This window comes from Vigna umbellata, chromosome 10 (genome assembly GCF_029865625.1).
Source record: "Vigna umbellata cultivar VRB3 chromosome 10, Vumbellata_1.0, whole genome shotgun sequence".
NCBI lineage: Eukaryota > Viridiplantae > Streptophyta > Magnoliopsida > Fabales > Fabaceae > Vigna > Vigna umbellata.
The window spans coordinates 20,611,285-20,627,474 of NC_142174.1; the positions used below are offsets into that span (position 1 = coordinate 20,611,285).

Below are 16,190 nucleotides of genomic sequence, written 5' to 3' on the forward strand. Positions count from 1 at the left end.
AAGGAGTTTTCTATGAGAACCTTGAGGAATGCAAATTTTTCCTTCTTTAAAAAGATATCCTTCTTTCACATAGAATCCTCCTTGAGGTTTATTGAGACATTCCTCATAGATATGAGCAAAATCAAGATCTTGTGAATATAATTCAAGAATGTTATTAAATCCAAGAATTTGAGCTCCCAATGTGGCGAATAGATTAATTTTTCTTGACAAAGCATCAGCCACCACATTGGATTTTCCTTTCTTGTATTTAATAACATAAGTGAATTGTTCAATGAATTCCAACCACTTAGCATGCCTCTTTTGTAACTTGTGTTGACTCTTCAAATACTTAAGTGATTCATGATCACTATGAATGATAAACTCCTTGGCAACAAGGTAATGTTCCCAAGTTTGAAGAGCCCTCACAAGTGCATAGAGTTCTTTGTCATAGGTGGGCTAATTACAAGAGGCACCATGAAGTTTTTCACTAAAGTATGCAATTGGGTGTCCTTCTTGTAATAATACTGCACCTATGCCAAATCCTGAAGCATCACATTCTAGCTCAAAAGTTTTGGAAAAATTTGGCAAAGCTAGAATGGGTGCTTGTGTGAGCTTCTCTTTGAGTAGCTCAAAAGCTTTTTGTTGTTTATCCCCCCAATGGAATGTAACATCTTTTTTCACCAACTCATTGAGGGGTGAAGCAAGACTAGAGAAGTTAGGAACAAATCTTCTGTAAAAGCTTGCCAACCCATGGAAGCTCCTTACTTCTCCTACATTCTTTGGAGGAGGCCAATCTTGGATGGCCTTTATTTTTTCTGGGTCCACATGAACCCCATTTTTGGTGACCACAAATCCAAGAAATATGACACTATCAACACAAAAGGTACACTTGTCAAAGTTTGCAAACAATTTGTGTGTTCTAAGAATTGTTAAAACAACTCTTAAATGATTTTCATGAGTTTGCAAATTTTGACTATATACCAAGATGTCATCAAAGTAAACAACTACAAACTTCCCAATGCAATCCCTAAGGACATGATTCATAAGTCTCATGAATGTGCTTGGAGCATTTGTAAGACCAAAAGGCATAACTAGCCATTCATATAATCCAAACTTGGTCTTAAAGGCAGTTTTCCATTCATCACCTTCTTTAATTCTTATTTGGTGATAGCCACTTTTTAAATCTACCTTTGAAAATATTTGTGCTCCATGCAATTCATCCAACATATCATCAAGCCTAGGAATGGGATGTCTATACTTGATTGTGATGTTGTTGATAGCTCTACAATCACAACACATGCGCCACTTCCCATCTTTTTTTGGTACAAGTAACACTGGTACAGCACAGGGACTTAGACTCTTTTGAACTAAGCCTTTATCTAGCAACTCTTGGACTTGTGTCTCAATCTCCTTAGTTTCTTGGGGATTTGTCCTATAGGCTGGCCTATTAGGAAGAACTGCCCCTGGAATGAAATCAATTTGATGTTCAATTCCTCTTATGGGTGGAAGCCCTTTTGGAATTTCTTGTGGGAATAGATCATCAAATTCTTTCAAAAGTTTTTGAATGGATGGAGAAAGAGTTGAAGTCTTTGAATCACTAGATGTGCATGTAAGTGTCCCTTGACAAAGAAGAAGATATGAAGGTTGCTCAACTTGAAGTGTATTGATTAAAGTCTTTTTGTTTAAAAGGACTTCATGTTGAGTGACCTTAGGTGGCACACTTGTTTCTATACCTCCCTTTCTTTTTGACTTTTTCTTTTGCTCATGTTCTTGCTTTCTTAAAATCTTCATTTGTGCTTGATCCTTAGCCACTTGGGTAGGAGTCAAAGGATGAAGCACAAACTTCTTGTCCTTTTGATGGATAGTGATGGTATTGGTTAGACCATGATGGATAGTTTGATGATCAAATTGCCATGGTCTCCCCAATAACACATGACATGCTTCCATGGGAACTATATCACATAAAACTTCATCTTTGAAGTTCCCAATGGAAAATGCCAACTTCACTTGATTCTTGACTATTATATCCCCATCTTCATTTAGCCAATGAAGTTTATAAGGTTTTGGATGGGGTATAATATCAAGTTTCAACTTCTCAACCAACCTTGTGCTACAACAATTGCAACAAGACCCACTATCAACAATGAGAGAACAATGATTTTCCTGAATTTTACATCTTGTGTGAAAGATGTTCTCTCTTTGTGATATATGTTCAAGACTTGGTTGGTTGCTAAGTATCCTTCTCACCATGAGAAGTTGTCCATCATCAGCATATATTTCCTCTTCCCTCTCTTCTTCCTCACTCTCACTTGTACTAGTTGGGGTGTCACTTTCACTACTATAAATGTCCTTGCCTTTCAAAATAATGTTTCTTTTTGTAGGACATTGAGTAGCTACATGACCCCTTCCTAGACATTTGAAGCATTTGATTTCACTTGTTCTTGTGTGTGAGGGTGTCTCTTTCTTGGGTCTCTCTTCTATTTTGGCTAGAGGTTTAAATGGCTCTTTTTCTTTAAAAATTTTCTTTTCAAAAGTAGGTTGAACTTGAATTCTTTTAGAAGAAGATTTTCTCAAGTTTTGTTGTTCTACCTTTATACACATTTGAACAAGATCATTCAAATCTCTATAAGGTAGAAGTTCAACCCTATCTCTTATGTCAAAATTGAGCCCACTTAAAAATCTAGCTAAAGTAGTTTCTGGACCTTCTACTATGCCTGCCCTCATCATATACAACTCCATCTTTTGTCTATATTCCTCAACTGTCATAGACCTTTGTTGTAACCTTTGGAGTTTATCCATGAGTTCTCTATTGTAGTAGGAGGGAATGTGTCTCCTCCTAAGGGCAGACTTGAGATCATTCCAATAGTGGATGGGAGGGGCTTGATGTCTAAGCCTCTCTTGGACCAAGGCGGTCCACCAATACATTGCATACCCTTGAAAACTTAGGGTAGCTAGAGAGACCTTCCTCTCTTCACTCACTTGATGGCATTCAAACAATTGTTCTACCTTCATCTCCCAATCAAGATAAGCCTCTACATTGTCCTTCCCATGGAAGTGAGGCAACACCACATTGACTTCTTTAGGGGGTGGGGGGGCATGAGAATTTCTCCTATGCCTTCTAGAAGTAGAAGGCTGATGAGGGTAATAATCACCCAAACTCATAGACATCCCTCCCTCTTGAGAGTTTTCACTCTGGCTTCCCCTAGACTTACTTTTCCTTATCATTCTCAACTCATCTTGAATAACAGCATTTTGAAGCTCTCTATTGACTTTCTCTTCATTCATTTCTCTTCTCATTTCCTTGAATTCATTAACTAAAGTTTGAAGAGAAAAATGTTCTTTTTCACTATCACTAATCCTAGGAGAATGCCTTCTAGACATTATGATGGACTTAAATGTTACTCTTGAAGTAAAGACTAGAGCTTTTCACTTGAAAGCAATATTCCAGGTAAGGGAGGTGATTCACTAGGAATGCTTAAGTACCAAGCCTTATCCTTGCCAAATATGCTTCTAGTTACTTACTAGAGTCCTTAGATCAAAATCACTCTTAAATCCACTTAAGTCTTAAAGACAACAAAGAAAACACAAAGCCAAGGAAAGACACAGCCTAACTCTAAATTCGGACCCCTAAGAGAGCTTCCTATTCGCACAAGATATATGCTATCTAGTTGAGAATGGGACAAGCAATTAAAGTGAGGTCTCCTAGGTGAGGCTTAGATTTGGATCTAAGACACACTCACCGTCTACCAATTTTAAAATGATGAGACTTTAAGTCAAGTTACAAATGAGGGAAGAGCACTTGTGAACTCTAGCACCTCACTTGTTTGGATTTGGAACTTACAACCAAAGAAAACCAATGGAAATTACAAAGAAATTTGGTAAATTGTAAGAAAAAATGCGAAATGGCTAAGGGAAAGATGTGTGCAGCTTTGGCTTCTCAAAAACAAAGAGTAAACTATGCTTAATTCACTCCAATCCTCTCAGCTGCAAGTGAATTATGTTGCTGTTGCAGCAACCAGTTTGATGCAGACCAGTGAAAATATGATTCTGCAGCACCAAAAATCAGCCCCAATGTTGATCTTTTCTTGCTCCAATCCACTCCCTAAGATGCTACCAGTGTTGTAGGACCACCTGAGATGATTCTGCACCCAGCAAAGAGCTCATACAGACCACCAATAATCAATTGTTAAGCCAGAAAATCAACACTGCTGCTGTCAAAAATTGTTAAACCAGAATGCACAACTGTAGTTTTATCAAACAGCTTATGTGCAGGATTTTCAAACAACTTAAATCAATCAATTAATCGGTTTCCAATGACTGGTGGCACTCAAAATGAACTTAGGAAAGGCTCTAGAGTAGATTTGAAAAGCAAGAAACAAAGATAAGTTGCAGCTTTGATCAATTTCGAAACCAAATGTAAACTAGGCAAAGTGTTTGATAAAATGCCTAGAAGAAAGCTGAAAAAAATGTGCATCAGATTTTAAATTTTGCTTGGCACTGGTTCACACAGCTTTTTACAATGCAGTTTATGGTAAGATTTGAATTGTGCACTTCTTTTAATTCAATTGAACCAAGCTTTTGCTACCAATTCTGAACTAAATTTGATGCAGTAATTCAATCAAGCTTTCAAATTAAAATTCTGCAACTATACCAGAAAAAGATGCTTAAAAAATTGGTGGTTTGAATGGTCATTTTGCACAAACAAATCTGGACTCTTAATTTTATGATTTGAGCAAATTTGTTTTACCAAATATGACTTGTGCAAACTGCCAGCAGAGGCTAAATGCTTTTAAATCAAAATTTGACTATTGCAGTTGCTATTTCACACCAAATTTGGCCAATTCACCATCCAATTTTTAAGCAAAAGAATCAAACTGATATGTAATCAATTAAAATGACTCTAGGACAGCAAATCAAACTTAAACAAGACTCTAGGAATGACTGAAAAGATGTCCAAATATGAATTCTAATCTGGACAGATTCAAAATCATAAAAAAACAGAACAAAAGACATTCATTCAAGAGAAACACTGCAGATCGGTCCAACTGCTGTATCAATTGATTTCTGGATTATACAAAATGATGCAACCAGATTTATTGTCTTAGACAATTCATTGTTCAAATGGTATGCACTCATTATAATTGCATTACATCAACACAGCCAGGAATGATGTTTCTATATAGTGCAGTTTTCAGAAAAAATGAAAAATCAGGTTTGAACCAGATTTGAATATACATCAATTGGCACCGTACTGTGATGGATTTCAAGATACACTGAGCTCTTTAATCATTGCTCATCTGATGTGTTTCTATTGAAAATCCAGTCAACACAGCAGAATTATCCCAAACCAGTTTCAACTTAGAAATTTGACAAATATAAACCAAAACACATTACTGGACATGACAGCATTAGATTTCCAAATTAAAAGACTCAAAGCAATGGAATGAACCGATTAAAATGATTAACAATAAAGCAATTAAAAGCTGGAACAAAGAAATCAAACATTGGAATCTACTGGAATTAAAATTTCAATGAAACAGTGTGCACAAAATGAAGACACGCAGGGAGTGTTGATGACATAATGGAATGAAGAAAAAAATTGACTTAGCTGGAACGTGATGCAGAACCAAGGCTCTGATACCACTTGATGAAGTTGCTCCAGCAGAGTTGTGGTTTGAAGGCAGTAGAATGATGAATGGAATCATGAGCAGAGTTGCATATAGATCACCAGATGCAGTGGCAGCGGAAAGAAGTGAGGTTTAACAGCAGTGGCAGTGTGAATTTAGTGGCTGCAGAGATGGAGGAAGAGCTCTATGATGAGTGGATTTTCTAACTCAGAAGGCCTTCACTGGAAGGAAGCTAGAAGGAGAAGAAAAGCTCAATAATAGGTGACTTTTGGAAGAGTTCTGGTTGCTGGAAAATGCATCAGCATAATAAAACTCAATGTATTCAAAAGTGAGCTACAAGCTTTGCTTATGAGATTTTATAGATCAATCTCAAAGCTTAAGCAAGCCTTTACACGTTTCTTTTTAGATCTGAAATGCTAACCATGTGCTAAATGTGTGGCTTCTAGAAAGCCTTATGAAACACGTGAGTTTTACATGTGGAGAGAAAAACTTTACTAATGCCACCCCTTAGAAGGATAAGCACACCCCTTCTTGTGTGGAAATGTCCATTTTACCCTTCTCCATGTTTTGGCAAATTTGTAACATCTTCTTGTTCTCCAATTTTCCATCCAAAAATAGCAAATAGTATTTGACCTTGGGGAGAATACTCATCTTGGAGTTTTTTGGCCATCCCTCTTGTGATGGGTCCTATGGTGCTAGACCTTCTTGTATCACCATGCGTGGGTGTTTTTCTTAGCAGACTTTTGTATCTATCCCATGCATGCCCCAGTGATTCTTCCATGCCCTGCTTAAATGAAGATATCTCTTGCTTGCCTTTTGTCACCTTTGATTGTGGAAAGTACTTGTTCAAAAACTTTGTTACCACTGCTTCCCACTCTGTGAAACTTCCTTCTGGAAAAGAGTTCAACCAAAGCTTAGCATTGCCTCCCAATGAGAAATGAAACAAACTAAGTTTGATTGCTTCGTCTGGCACCCCATTGATTTTCACTGTGTTGCAAATTTCATTAAATGTAGTAAGGTGCTCATATGGGCTTTCATGAGATAACCCATTGAATTGATTACTCTTCACCAGTTGGATCAATGCTGGTTTGACCTCCATATTGGCTGCATTGACTCTAGGTCTAGCTATGCTGTTAAAATGTTGAGGTCTAGCTACATTGGTGTAATCAGCAAGAGTTCTTCTGATATTATTATTCTCCATATTTTCTGTGCTATTGTCAGAACTTTGTGGTCATGGTTGCAACAGAGTTTCCGGAGGAGGGAAAAGTTCTCTAGATGTTCTGATTCTTCTCCTCCGTCTACTGTCTTCTAATCCTTCAAGCAGCGGTTCTGTTGTTTTCTTGCTCCTAGTTCGAATTGCCTCCTGCATACACAAGAACACAAAACCCTAGAAGATTTGGTTAGCACAAAAAGATATAAAAGAAAATATAAGATTCAGAAAATAAAGACAGAAAACAGAAAAACAGAAAACAAAAAAAAAAAAATAAATTCGAAATTTAAAAATAAAATAAAAAAAATAAGTCAAAGATAATCAATAATCACACAAATTAACCAGTTAAACGACGAGTCCCCGGCAACGGCGCCAAAAACTTGATGGACAAATTTATGAACACCAAATTATGATGTCACAAACTTGTTTTCAATCGGTAAGTATGACCGAATCGTTCAAGTAATAAAACTTGGTAAGACCAAGTATCGTTCTTCCCAAAGGACTCACGACCTAGTTTAGTTATGTGGTTTCTTGATTAACTAAGACTTACAGACGAAATATTCGGGGTTTAAAATGCAAGACAGAAAATAAACATGTATGCATGAATTTTGATCAATGGCAAAAATCAAAAGATAAACACTTTCAATGAAATATAGATATGAATATGTTGTTGGGGTTCAATTTCATCTTATCCACTCTCATATATTTTAAGGAATTCAACAGTCAAATCATCATTGTTAATGCCACTCTCTAATGTACCTTTCCAGAAGGCTTCTCCCTAATCACGAGTTCATACAATTCCTAGCATTCCTAATGATCAGTTCATAAGTACAGGAGCTTAACGACAACCAATATAAAATTGGGAGAAATTCCCCGATCTAGACTTCCCGTACGTGCCCGTATCGACAAAACCAATAATCATGCATCGAATGAGTTAAACAATGCAAGCATTAAGCAAAGAGGAAAAACCCTAACTAATGATGAAAGAAAGCATAAGTCTAATTAAAAGATGTAAAAACAGATTCCATATATGAGTTTTCACAAGACTACATTGATTCCCCAACAAACATACAGAGTTTAGTTCACCATATTCATGGTGAACCTAGATGAATTACAATGAAAGAATGAAAGAATAAACCCTAAAAAGGTGAAGAGGAAGCTCAGCATCCAAGATCCTCCTTCAAAAGGGGTGGAAGAGAAAGTGTTTGCTTCGTTCCAGCCAGAGTACCTAACCCTAGGAAACCCTAAAGCTTATGTATCATTCGTAAATTACAAAAAAGTCAAGTCCAAGCCCATTAGAGTGCCGCTCAGCGGTGAGTGCGTTACTTGTTTTCTCCCCTCAGCGGCCATTTTGCCCTCAGCGACCTCCCGCAAGCTCCTGAGTGCCGCTCAGCGGTAAACTGCCGCTGAGCGGTGACTTCGGCTTCTCCTTTTTTGCACTTTTTTTGTCTTCTTCTGATTTCATCTCTCTCCTTCTTCACTTCTTTCACCAAATCACCTTAAACCTGCACAAAAAACACTGAAATCAAGCATAAACCTGTCCAGCTCTCTTATTTCCAAAAATATAAAGAAAAACATGATTTCAAGCTAGTTTCTAAGCGTGAAGGTTGCTTTTAGTGTCAATTTTAATCATAAAAATAACAGTTTTTCAACTGTTATCACAACCCCAACTTAAAACTTTGCTTGTCCTCAAGCAAATAAGATGTAACTCCATCTTTAAAACCAATTCATATGATGGTTTACTTCATTCAAAAATCTTCTTTTCAAGATAAGCAAAAACTTCACTCAAACTTATGACCAAGAGTTCAATCAAGAAGTGCACATGCTTTAGTGTTCACAAAGTCATTTAAATTCCAACAAATGCTATTTTCATGAATGATCAATCAATTAAGCATGGATGTTCATGTGTTCATGTGATATTTCCTCACTAAGTCAAGTGTTTCACTCACACTCAAGTGTATAAGAGATGATCACTCATTCACTCTACTATCAACAATGTTACATGAATTAAATTTGCCTTTCATTTTACCACAATCAAAAACATTCACAAGCATGCATCATCACAAGGACTTTTCTATGGCTTATAATGTGGCTGGGCTAAACAAGAAAATTGGTTTTTCTAGATCACAAAACCCTTGAGTTAGAGTAGCATAACAACACAATCATCTTATTCATTCCAACTTTCTTTTGCCTTGCATTGAGCTTTACTTCTTTTTCTTTTCTTTTCTTTTTCTTTGCACATTCTTACTTTTTAGCTCTTAGCTCAATGCTTTTCATGTTTTCCCAACAACCCCAAACTTGAACATTTAACAATACCACACAAGATCTTCTACTTAACTCAAGGTAAAGATTTTTCAATCAAAGGTTTCAGTGTATATTCAAGGCTAAGGGTTCAAAAGGATTGAACACAAGTGTTCTCTTTTAGTGGGCTAACTTTATGAATTTGGCCAATAAAAGGTTTTCAACAAATGGCCTTTGATCACATGATGCAAAACAAGCAATTGATTCAATCATAGAAAACCTGGGCAAAACCATTCATGCTTTCAAAGTATATTCATTAGTGTAGTAATTAAATCCTAATGTGGAGACAGAGAAAAGACAAAAGAAAAACAGAAACAGTTGAAGACAAAAGTTGACTTGAGATATTCATAATCTGAACTATTCAACATTAATTATTATATGCTTTTCCATCCCTCCAAATATATCACTCTCCTCTTCCAGTCAAGCTACTTTGGCTTTGCCATTCAGGCTACTTTCAAGCTCGATTCGCTACCAGCACGGATACTCACTTAAAAAATATCCGCGGATATTTTAAAATCCACGTATATTTTAAAATTCACGGATATCCATGGATATCTGCGGATACCCACAAATATTTAAAAAAAATATTTTAATAAGTTATTAAAATAAAATTTAAATAGAATTACAAAAAATATATAAAATATAATATAAATTAAATAAAATATAAATTTAAATTCAATTTTAATTAAATTTAATCTTGTAAAATATAAATTAATGTTAATTTTAATTAAATTTAACTTAATAAAATATAAATTAATTTTTTTTATTTTTTGCGGGTAGCGGATATCCACATGTATGAATAGTATAATACTCACACTCGACCCGTTTATAAACCGGTATTAAAATATCCGCTATCCATAAATTACAAATAATAATATATGTGAATAGCAAATAGCAATTATCCGTCGCGGATTTTTATCCACGGGTGCTGATTTTTTTCCATTACGAACAACAGTGTAACACAAAAGTACAACGTAGTTGAATATTGTTGGAAAATTAAAGACAAATTGAAAGATTGATAATTTATAACTACCTACCACTTCATGTGGCGACTACATCTGGGACCCAGTGGCATCAATTGCTATAATTTTCTTTTCTTCTTCAATCACCCTGTTGACTGATTAGTCGCCCGAACCACAGCATCTGCACGTTGAAGTCAAACCATCTTAGATAATTGGACGCAAGAAATTAGAGGGAATCTTTATGAATGAACTATGAACTACACTTCATTATGTATTTAATCCAAAATCCAAAATCTTAAGATAAGTTGTGGTCCTTCTTATTTATATTTGTTGTTCAAGTGGTTCATTTCTATGCAACTTGCAACTCCTACTCATACTCATTCAACCCAGAAAAGTAAAACCACTTGCATCACGCGTTCCTATATATATAAGGTTATGCTTGGCACATGAGACACAAACCAACGCCAACTATTTATTCTAGTGTCTTCTTTAACTCTTCTTCCTCCATTCTGCCGTGCTTCCTTCTTGTTCGCAAATAATGACGGTGATCAATGGAAATAATTGTGTGAGGATTGAACGAAGGGCACTTGAAGCGCCCAAAAATTTGATGGAGGTAATCCTCATATTAGCAGAAGCCATATTGTTGTTTTTTAACACCGAGAGACGCTACATCTTCAACTTGCCCAGAGCCATCGCTCACGCAGTGTTGGATAAGGTGCTTCCCTAGTTCTTACCAATTATCCAGTTATGTTGGGGTTCTTTAAATAGTTTCTTTTTGTTGAAAGAGGTTTTGCTTATTTTATGTAGGGTAAGAAAACGATTGGAAGTGAATGCCGAGAAAGAAGTGATTGTGCAGAAGTGAAAGACCATCACATTTTAAAGGAGTTGTATGAGTTGAAGAGATTGTTGATATGTACCATGTTTTGCAGCAGACGAAAAATCTTTCCGGAATTTCTATTTGGTGAAGGATTCGATGAGGAGGATATCCTCTCTAGGGAGAGAAGATCTAGGGTACCTTCATTAATAATTACTAGTAATATTGTTGACGAATTTTTGTTTGGCCATTTGAACTCAAATGAATTTTGCATTTCAGATTCTGAAGCCTGCTTTCACGGTTATACGTGATAAAAAATCAGAATGTTTACTCGTGTTCATCCGTGGGACTCGTTGCATTAAAGACACTCTCACAAATGCACTGTGTGCTCCTGTCTCTTTCAATCACAACATGGTTTCAGGACATGCACACCGTGGTATGGATGCTGCAGCTTCTTGGATTAGAGATCTTTGCATTCCTGTACTACTTAAAAATCTTCATCAATACCCCCACTTCAAAATCAAGGTATTTGTTAGTGTTACTTACTATGTTTTTCAATATAATACTAATTATAATAATATATATTTCCATATATATATAGATCGTGGGACACTCGCTAGGTGGTGGTACTGCTGCACTGTTGACTTATAAGCTTAGAGAAATTCAACAATTGTCTTCAACAACTTGTGTAACATTTGGCCCAGGTATACACACTTCTTTAATTAACATATGTTCAGTTGAGTAACTAATTAAATATGGTTTTATATTAGAATTGGAATAATTACATGATCTTTTGTATTAATAACGTTAAGTAATTTTTGCAGCTGCCTGTATGACCTTGGAGTTGGCTGAGTTCGGAAAATCCTTTATCACTTCCATTGTAAATGGTTCTGACATAGTGCCAACACTGTCAGCTTCTTCTGTTCATGATTTCATTGCTGAGGTAACAACCTACAATATTTATTGTAACTGGTTGATTTCTCATGATGATTTACCGTAGAAAATGTTTCATTCTTTGCAGAATTGTAAGCTTTTATTATTAGGTATTGATCGAATAATTTACAGGGTCGGAATAAGGATAAAAACATCTCAAGCGCAGTTGGAACTCGCATAACTTTTGCCAAAGCCATTGCAGAACATGCAGTAAACTATTGCACCGAGGTAGCTTCAAGCTCCGTTCTTTATAATATGTATTTAAAATTGAAATCTCAGTCTGTGTTGTATAGGTATTCACTAGACACTAACGAGAGTTTACAGTTAATTGATTCGGTGATGTTATTAATTATCTTATACAACATTGATCCTTCTCTGTGCCTAAAGGTTGTGAAGAAGCATAAACACTCATTGTTACCGTGGTCCCAACGTGAGAACATTCACCCATTGTCAGATAACTTGGTTGAAGCTTCTGGATTTTCTGAGACAAGTTTTGAACCTATTTTAAGTGAAGAGCACTTACTCATAGAATCTATTGATGATGATGAATACGATTCTTGCAGTGAAGGATCTGACAATGATGACTCAGATGATGATGAAGAGAAATTGTTGAATCAAATGGGGAATCTTGAATTGGGAAAATGTACTAAGGAGAAAGATATCACTGAAGAAGACAGTGTTAGTCAAGATACAACATCAGCTAGGCGACGTCTTTATCCACCAGGCAGGATCATGCATATCACTTCACAGATGTCTGAAGATTCGAACTCAAACCACAGTGATGCTGATGACAAACATGTCTGCTTATATCAAACGCCTACACAGCTGTATGGAAAACTCAGATTTTCAAGAGGGATGATACGGGATCATCCCACGAAAAAGTATCTGAAGAAGTTGCAACAATTAATCAATAAACTAGAGAAGGAATGATTCAAATATCGTGGAGGATTAAGTCACATTGTTAAATTTGCTTCTTTAGAAATTCAGGATACTAAAATTGTAAAAATAATTAGCTTACATTGTTTCTTTGTGTTGGTGTTTACCTTTTATAATTGTATATTATACGTGAGTACAGATAATATAAGTAATAATATATATATACTAATAAGTTTATAATATTTGTTAATTCGTTACACAACACGCAGTTCATATTTATGCTCATGCACCCCATATAGTGTTTCACAAAATATATTTAATATACAATTTAAATGTAATTTATATTAAAGTGAGAAGAAAAAGTCAATGACGAACTCTTACATAAATTTAATATATCCATTCTAAGTGGATTATAAGGTAATTAAAGCATTAATTAAAAATTAAAAATGATAACGAGAAACATAAAATAAAAATTAAAATATATAGTCAGATAAGTCTATTCTAATTAAAGCATTAATTTTGAAAAGTAAATTAATGACTATTTGTTAAGTGTGACATTATGATAAATAGGTTCATGAATTATTTCAAGTTTACTTGTTTGTTTATAGATGATTTTTGTATTGCAAAGTTTGTTTGTTTTTTTTTCACAAATGATTTTTGGCATTTTAACTCACCGGTTATATTTCCATTTTGAAGAAAACAAAATATAAAAGACGTTATGATGATTTTAAAAATGTTGTGATAATTTTAGAAATTTTGCAACTTATAAGTTCAGGTTAAGATAAATCGAAATCATATAGGTGTTTCTGATTTTGTTTCCAGAAAAAAAAAGAATTCAAATGTCTTACTAATTTTTTTAATCATTCTCAAAAAGTTTAAATAAAGAAATTATTCTTACGTAACTAAATTAAGATTGTTTTTTTGACTCTTTAAGTTTTACATGAACTAAATGTGTAATTAATAAAAAAGTAAATGATTGTACTACTTATAATATAATTAATTATATTTGTGAGCTGTTATTTGAATGAGTCTAGATTTGGATTCATTAATCCATTTAGCTTATCTTAACAGGTGCGTGATCATATAATGATAAATTACATAATAGTCGGTATGTCATTATAGTTTAGAGAGACCGACAAGTAATCATGTGTACTTAGAATATATTTGTATGTAAACTGTCCTACATCGTCCTAAAACAAGATTAATACTAATTTATTGTGGTCGAGAAATATGCGACCGTACAAGGTACAAAAGAACAAATGTTAAAAGAATAAAATTTAGGTTTAATACATATTTTGTTCTGGTTCGTCTTTATTGTTGTCTTCTTCTTTTTTAAAAAATTCTTCTATATTTTGCAAAAATAGTTTACGTTAGTTTTTTATGTTTATGACGTTAAAAACGTTAACAGCAGAATTTTCCCTTGATAAAAACTACGTGACTTAATTGATGTGACAATTTTTTTCTATCAGTCATTAGGTCAAATATATTGGTAAAGGACTTGAATTACTTTTTCCTTTCTTACTGTTATAAGTTCAATAAAATGTGTAAGCTTCACCGGCCAAATTTGTTTTGCTACCTCAACCGAAAATACTATGAACCCAACTAGCTTCTTTTCAAACTGTGTTCATTACTGACTACTATTTTCTCCAAGTGTGGATTGGTATGTTTTCATCAAACAGAAGCCTTGTTTCTCTTTTCTATTGTATTGGTAAACCCAATAACCTTTCAATCCCCCAATCATCCTCCATTTGATTATTGTATCTCAAGTTTTAAATTTTTCTGAAGGAAAATTGATTTAGAAAGTATTGACCTGCATACCTTTTTTTTTGTTTGGTTGAATGAAGTCCTTCTTTTGTGTCAGTTAAATGGTTTGTTTGTTTGCTACTTCACTGATTGTTTGATAACAATTCAATTTAAGTTAATGATACATTGACACAAATTATGTATCTTTTTTTATTGGATTTAGAGTATATTAGCATAATAACAAATAAATAATAAATTATTAAAAAAATGACAGATATGTTATGTTAAAATTACAGTATATTCAATTTTTCTCTTTCTTAGCTGTTTTCTCTTTGACTATTCAATCCAAATGACATCGGACACTCCACTGTAATTTCTACATCTTATGAAGCTTTCTCATCAGTAGAACAGTTGCACAACAGTCATGGGAGCTCAGAGATACACAATTAATGAGTTCATAGACAATGAATCTTTAAAAATTACCCAAGGATAAGCTATTTTCTATAGGCAAACAACAACTTGAAATATTACCCATGTTAAAATAGAATGGCTTAATTTTCAACACCAAGAAGGGGTGAATTGGTGAAATACAAAAATAATGTTTTCTTGAAATATTCTTCGCAAAGTAGATGACTCTAAAAATTTTCTTGAAACGCAAGGAAAAAGATTTTGTAATGCAGCGGAATATAATCGAATGGGTAAAATACAAAGTCGACTGAATGTAATAGAGTAGGGATAGAAAGATCAAACACTAAGTTTTTATACTCGGTCGGCCAAGCCTACATCTAGTGTCCTTCCACCACAGGAAGCAAATGCACTATAATGATCAAGGTTTTTACAACAAGGTTTTTACAGAGACCTCCACATCAAAAATATAAAATACCTCTCTAACCCTCTAATCAAAATATAGGCATATAAAAACAAAGATCAACAGCAAAATGTCCCTTCTCTTGCAGTCTTTAACACTTTGAACAATCCTCAAAGTCCAGAACGCCCACGTTCTCTTCCTGTAGTCACAACAGGGCAACACCAATCTTCACAAGATTGAAAGAAATTGATCACAAAATAGATACCTCAAGTGCAGGTTGATCAGACAGTAATAACACACAGATTCTTGCTCGTTAAGCAATCACCAAAGATGAACACCACGGTCTTGATGAATTCTTGGAGCTTTCACACATTCTGTAAGAGATCAATAATCTGAAAGAAATCAATCAAATTGTTAGAATCACTAAAGTCTCTGCAGAATTCAAATTCACGTCTATTTATAGATTTTCACAATTCTCACATGCTCAAGTCGACTTAGCTACTAATGTAGTCGAATACAATTCAGTTAAAGCAGTTAGCAACAATCAATGCAGTTAATTAATGTACAATTAATGCATTCGAATCACAATAAATGCTTGGTCAACATATTTAAAAATATAGCCGTTGTAACATTTAATGCAAGCATTAATGAAATTTCAAAACTGTAACATACTTAGTCGAATGGCTTGCGCACAAAATCGACTTTGTAACAGTTAAAAACATAGTTTTGAAAAGCTTTCTCTTCAAAAATTCTCACAGCACACTTTGAAAAAATTTGTGCAAAGCCACGAGTTTTAATCAACTTACTTCATAATGAAGTCGACTTAAAATTGCTATTTTGTCACACAATTTAAGTTCAAATAAAGTGCTTGTGGTTTTCCTTTTATAAAACTTCAGACATGCATTCACCAATAAAATCAATTATATAACACAGTGAA

At 34.5% G+C, this 16,190-nt stretch overlaps 1 protein-coding gene across 1 annotated transcript; it reads left to right on the forward strand.

The window, feature by feature from the left end:
* Nucleotides 1-10,449: 10,449 nt before the first annotated feature.
* Nucleotides 10,450-12,944, forward strand: LOC148192147 (uncharacterized). The gene is made up of 7 exons (XM_088100811.1): nt 10,450-10,794; nt 10,887-11,090; nt 11,173-11,418; nt 11,495-11,597; nt 11,718-11,836; nt 11,959-12,054; nt 12,214-12,944. Exons 1-7 carry the CDS (start codon nt 10,618-10,620, stop codon nt 12,754-12,756), a joined length of 1,488 nt encoding a protein of 495 aa, XP_087956937.1. The 5' UTR covers nt 10,450-10,617; the 3' UTR covers nt 12,757-12,944.
* Nucleotides 12,945-16,190: the final 3,246 nt, after the last annotated feature.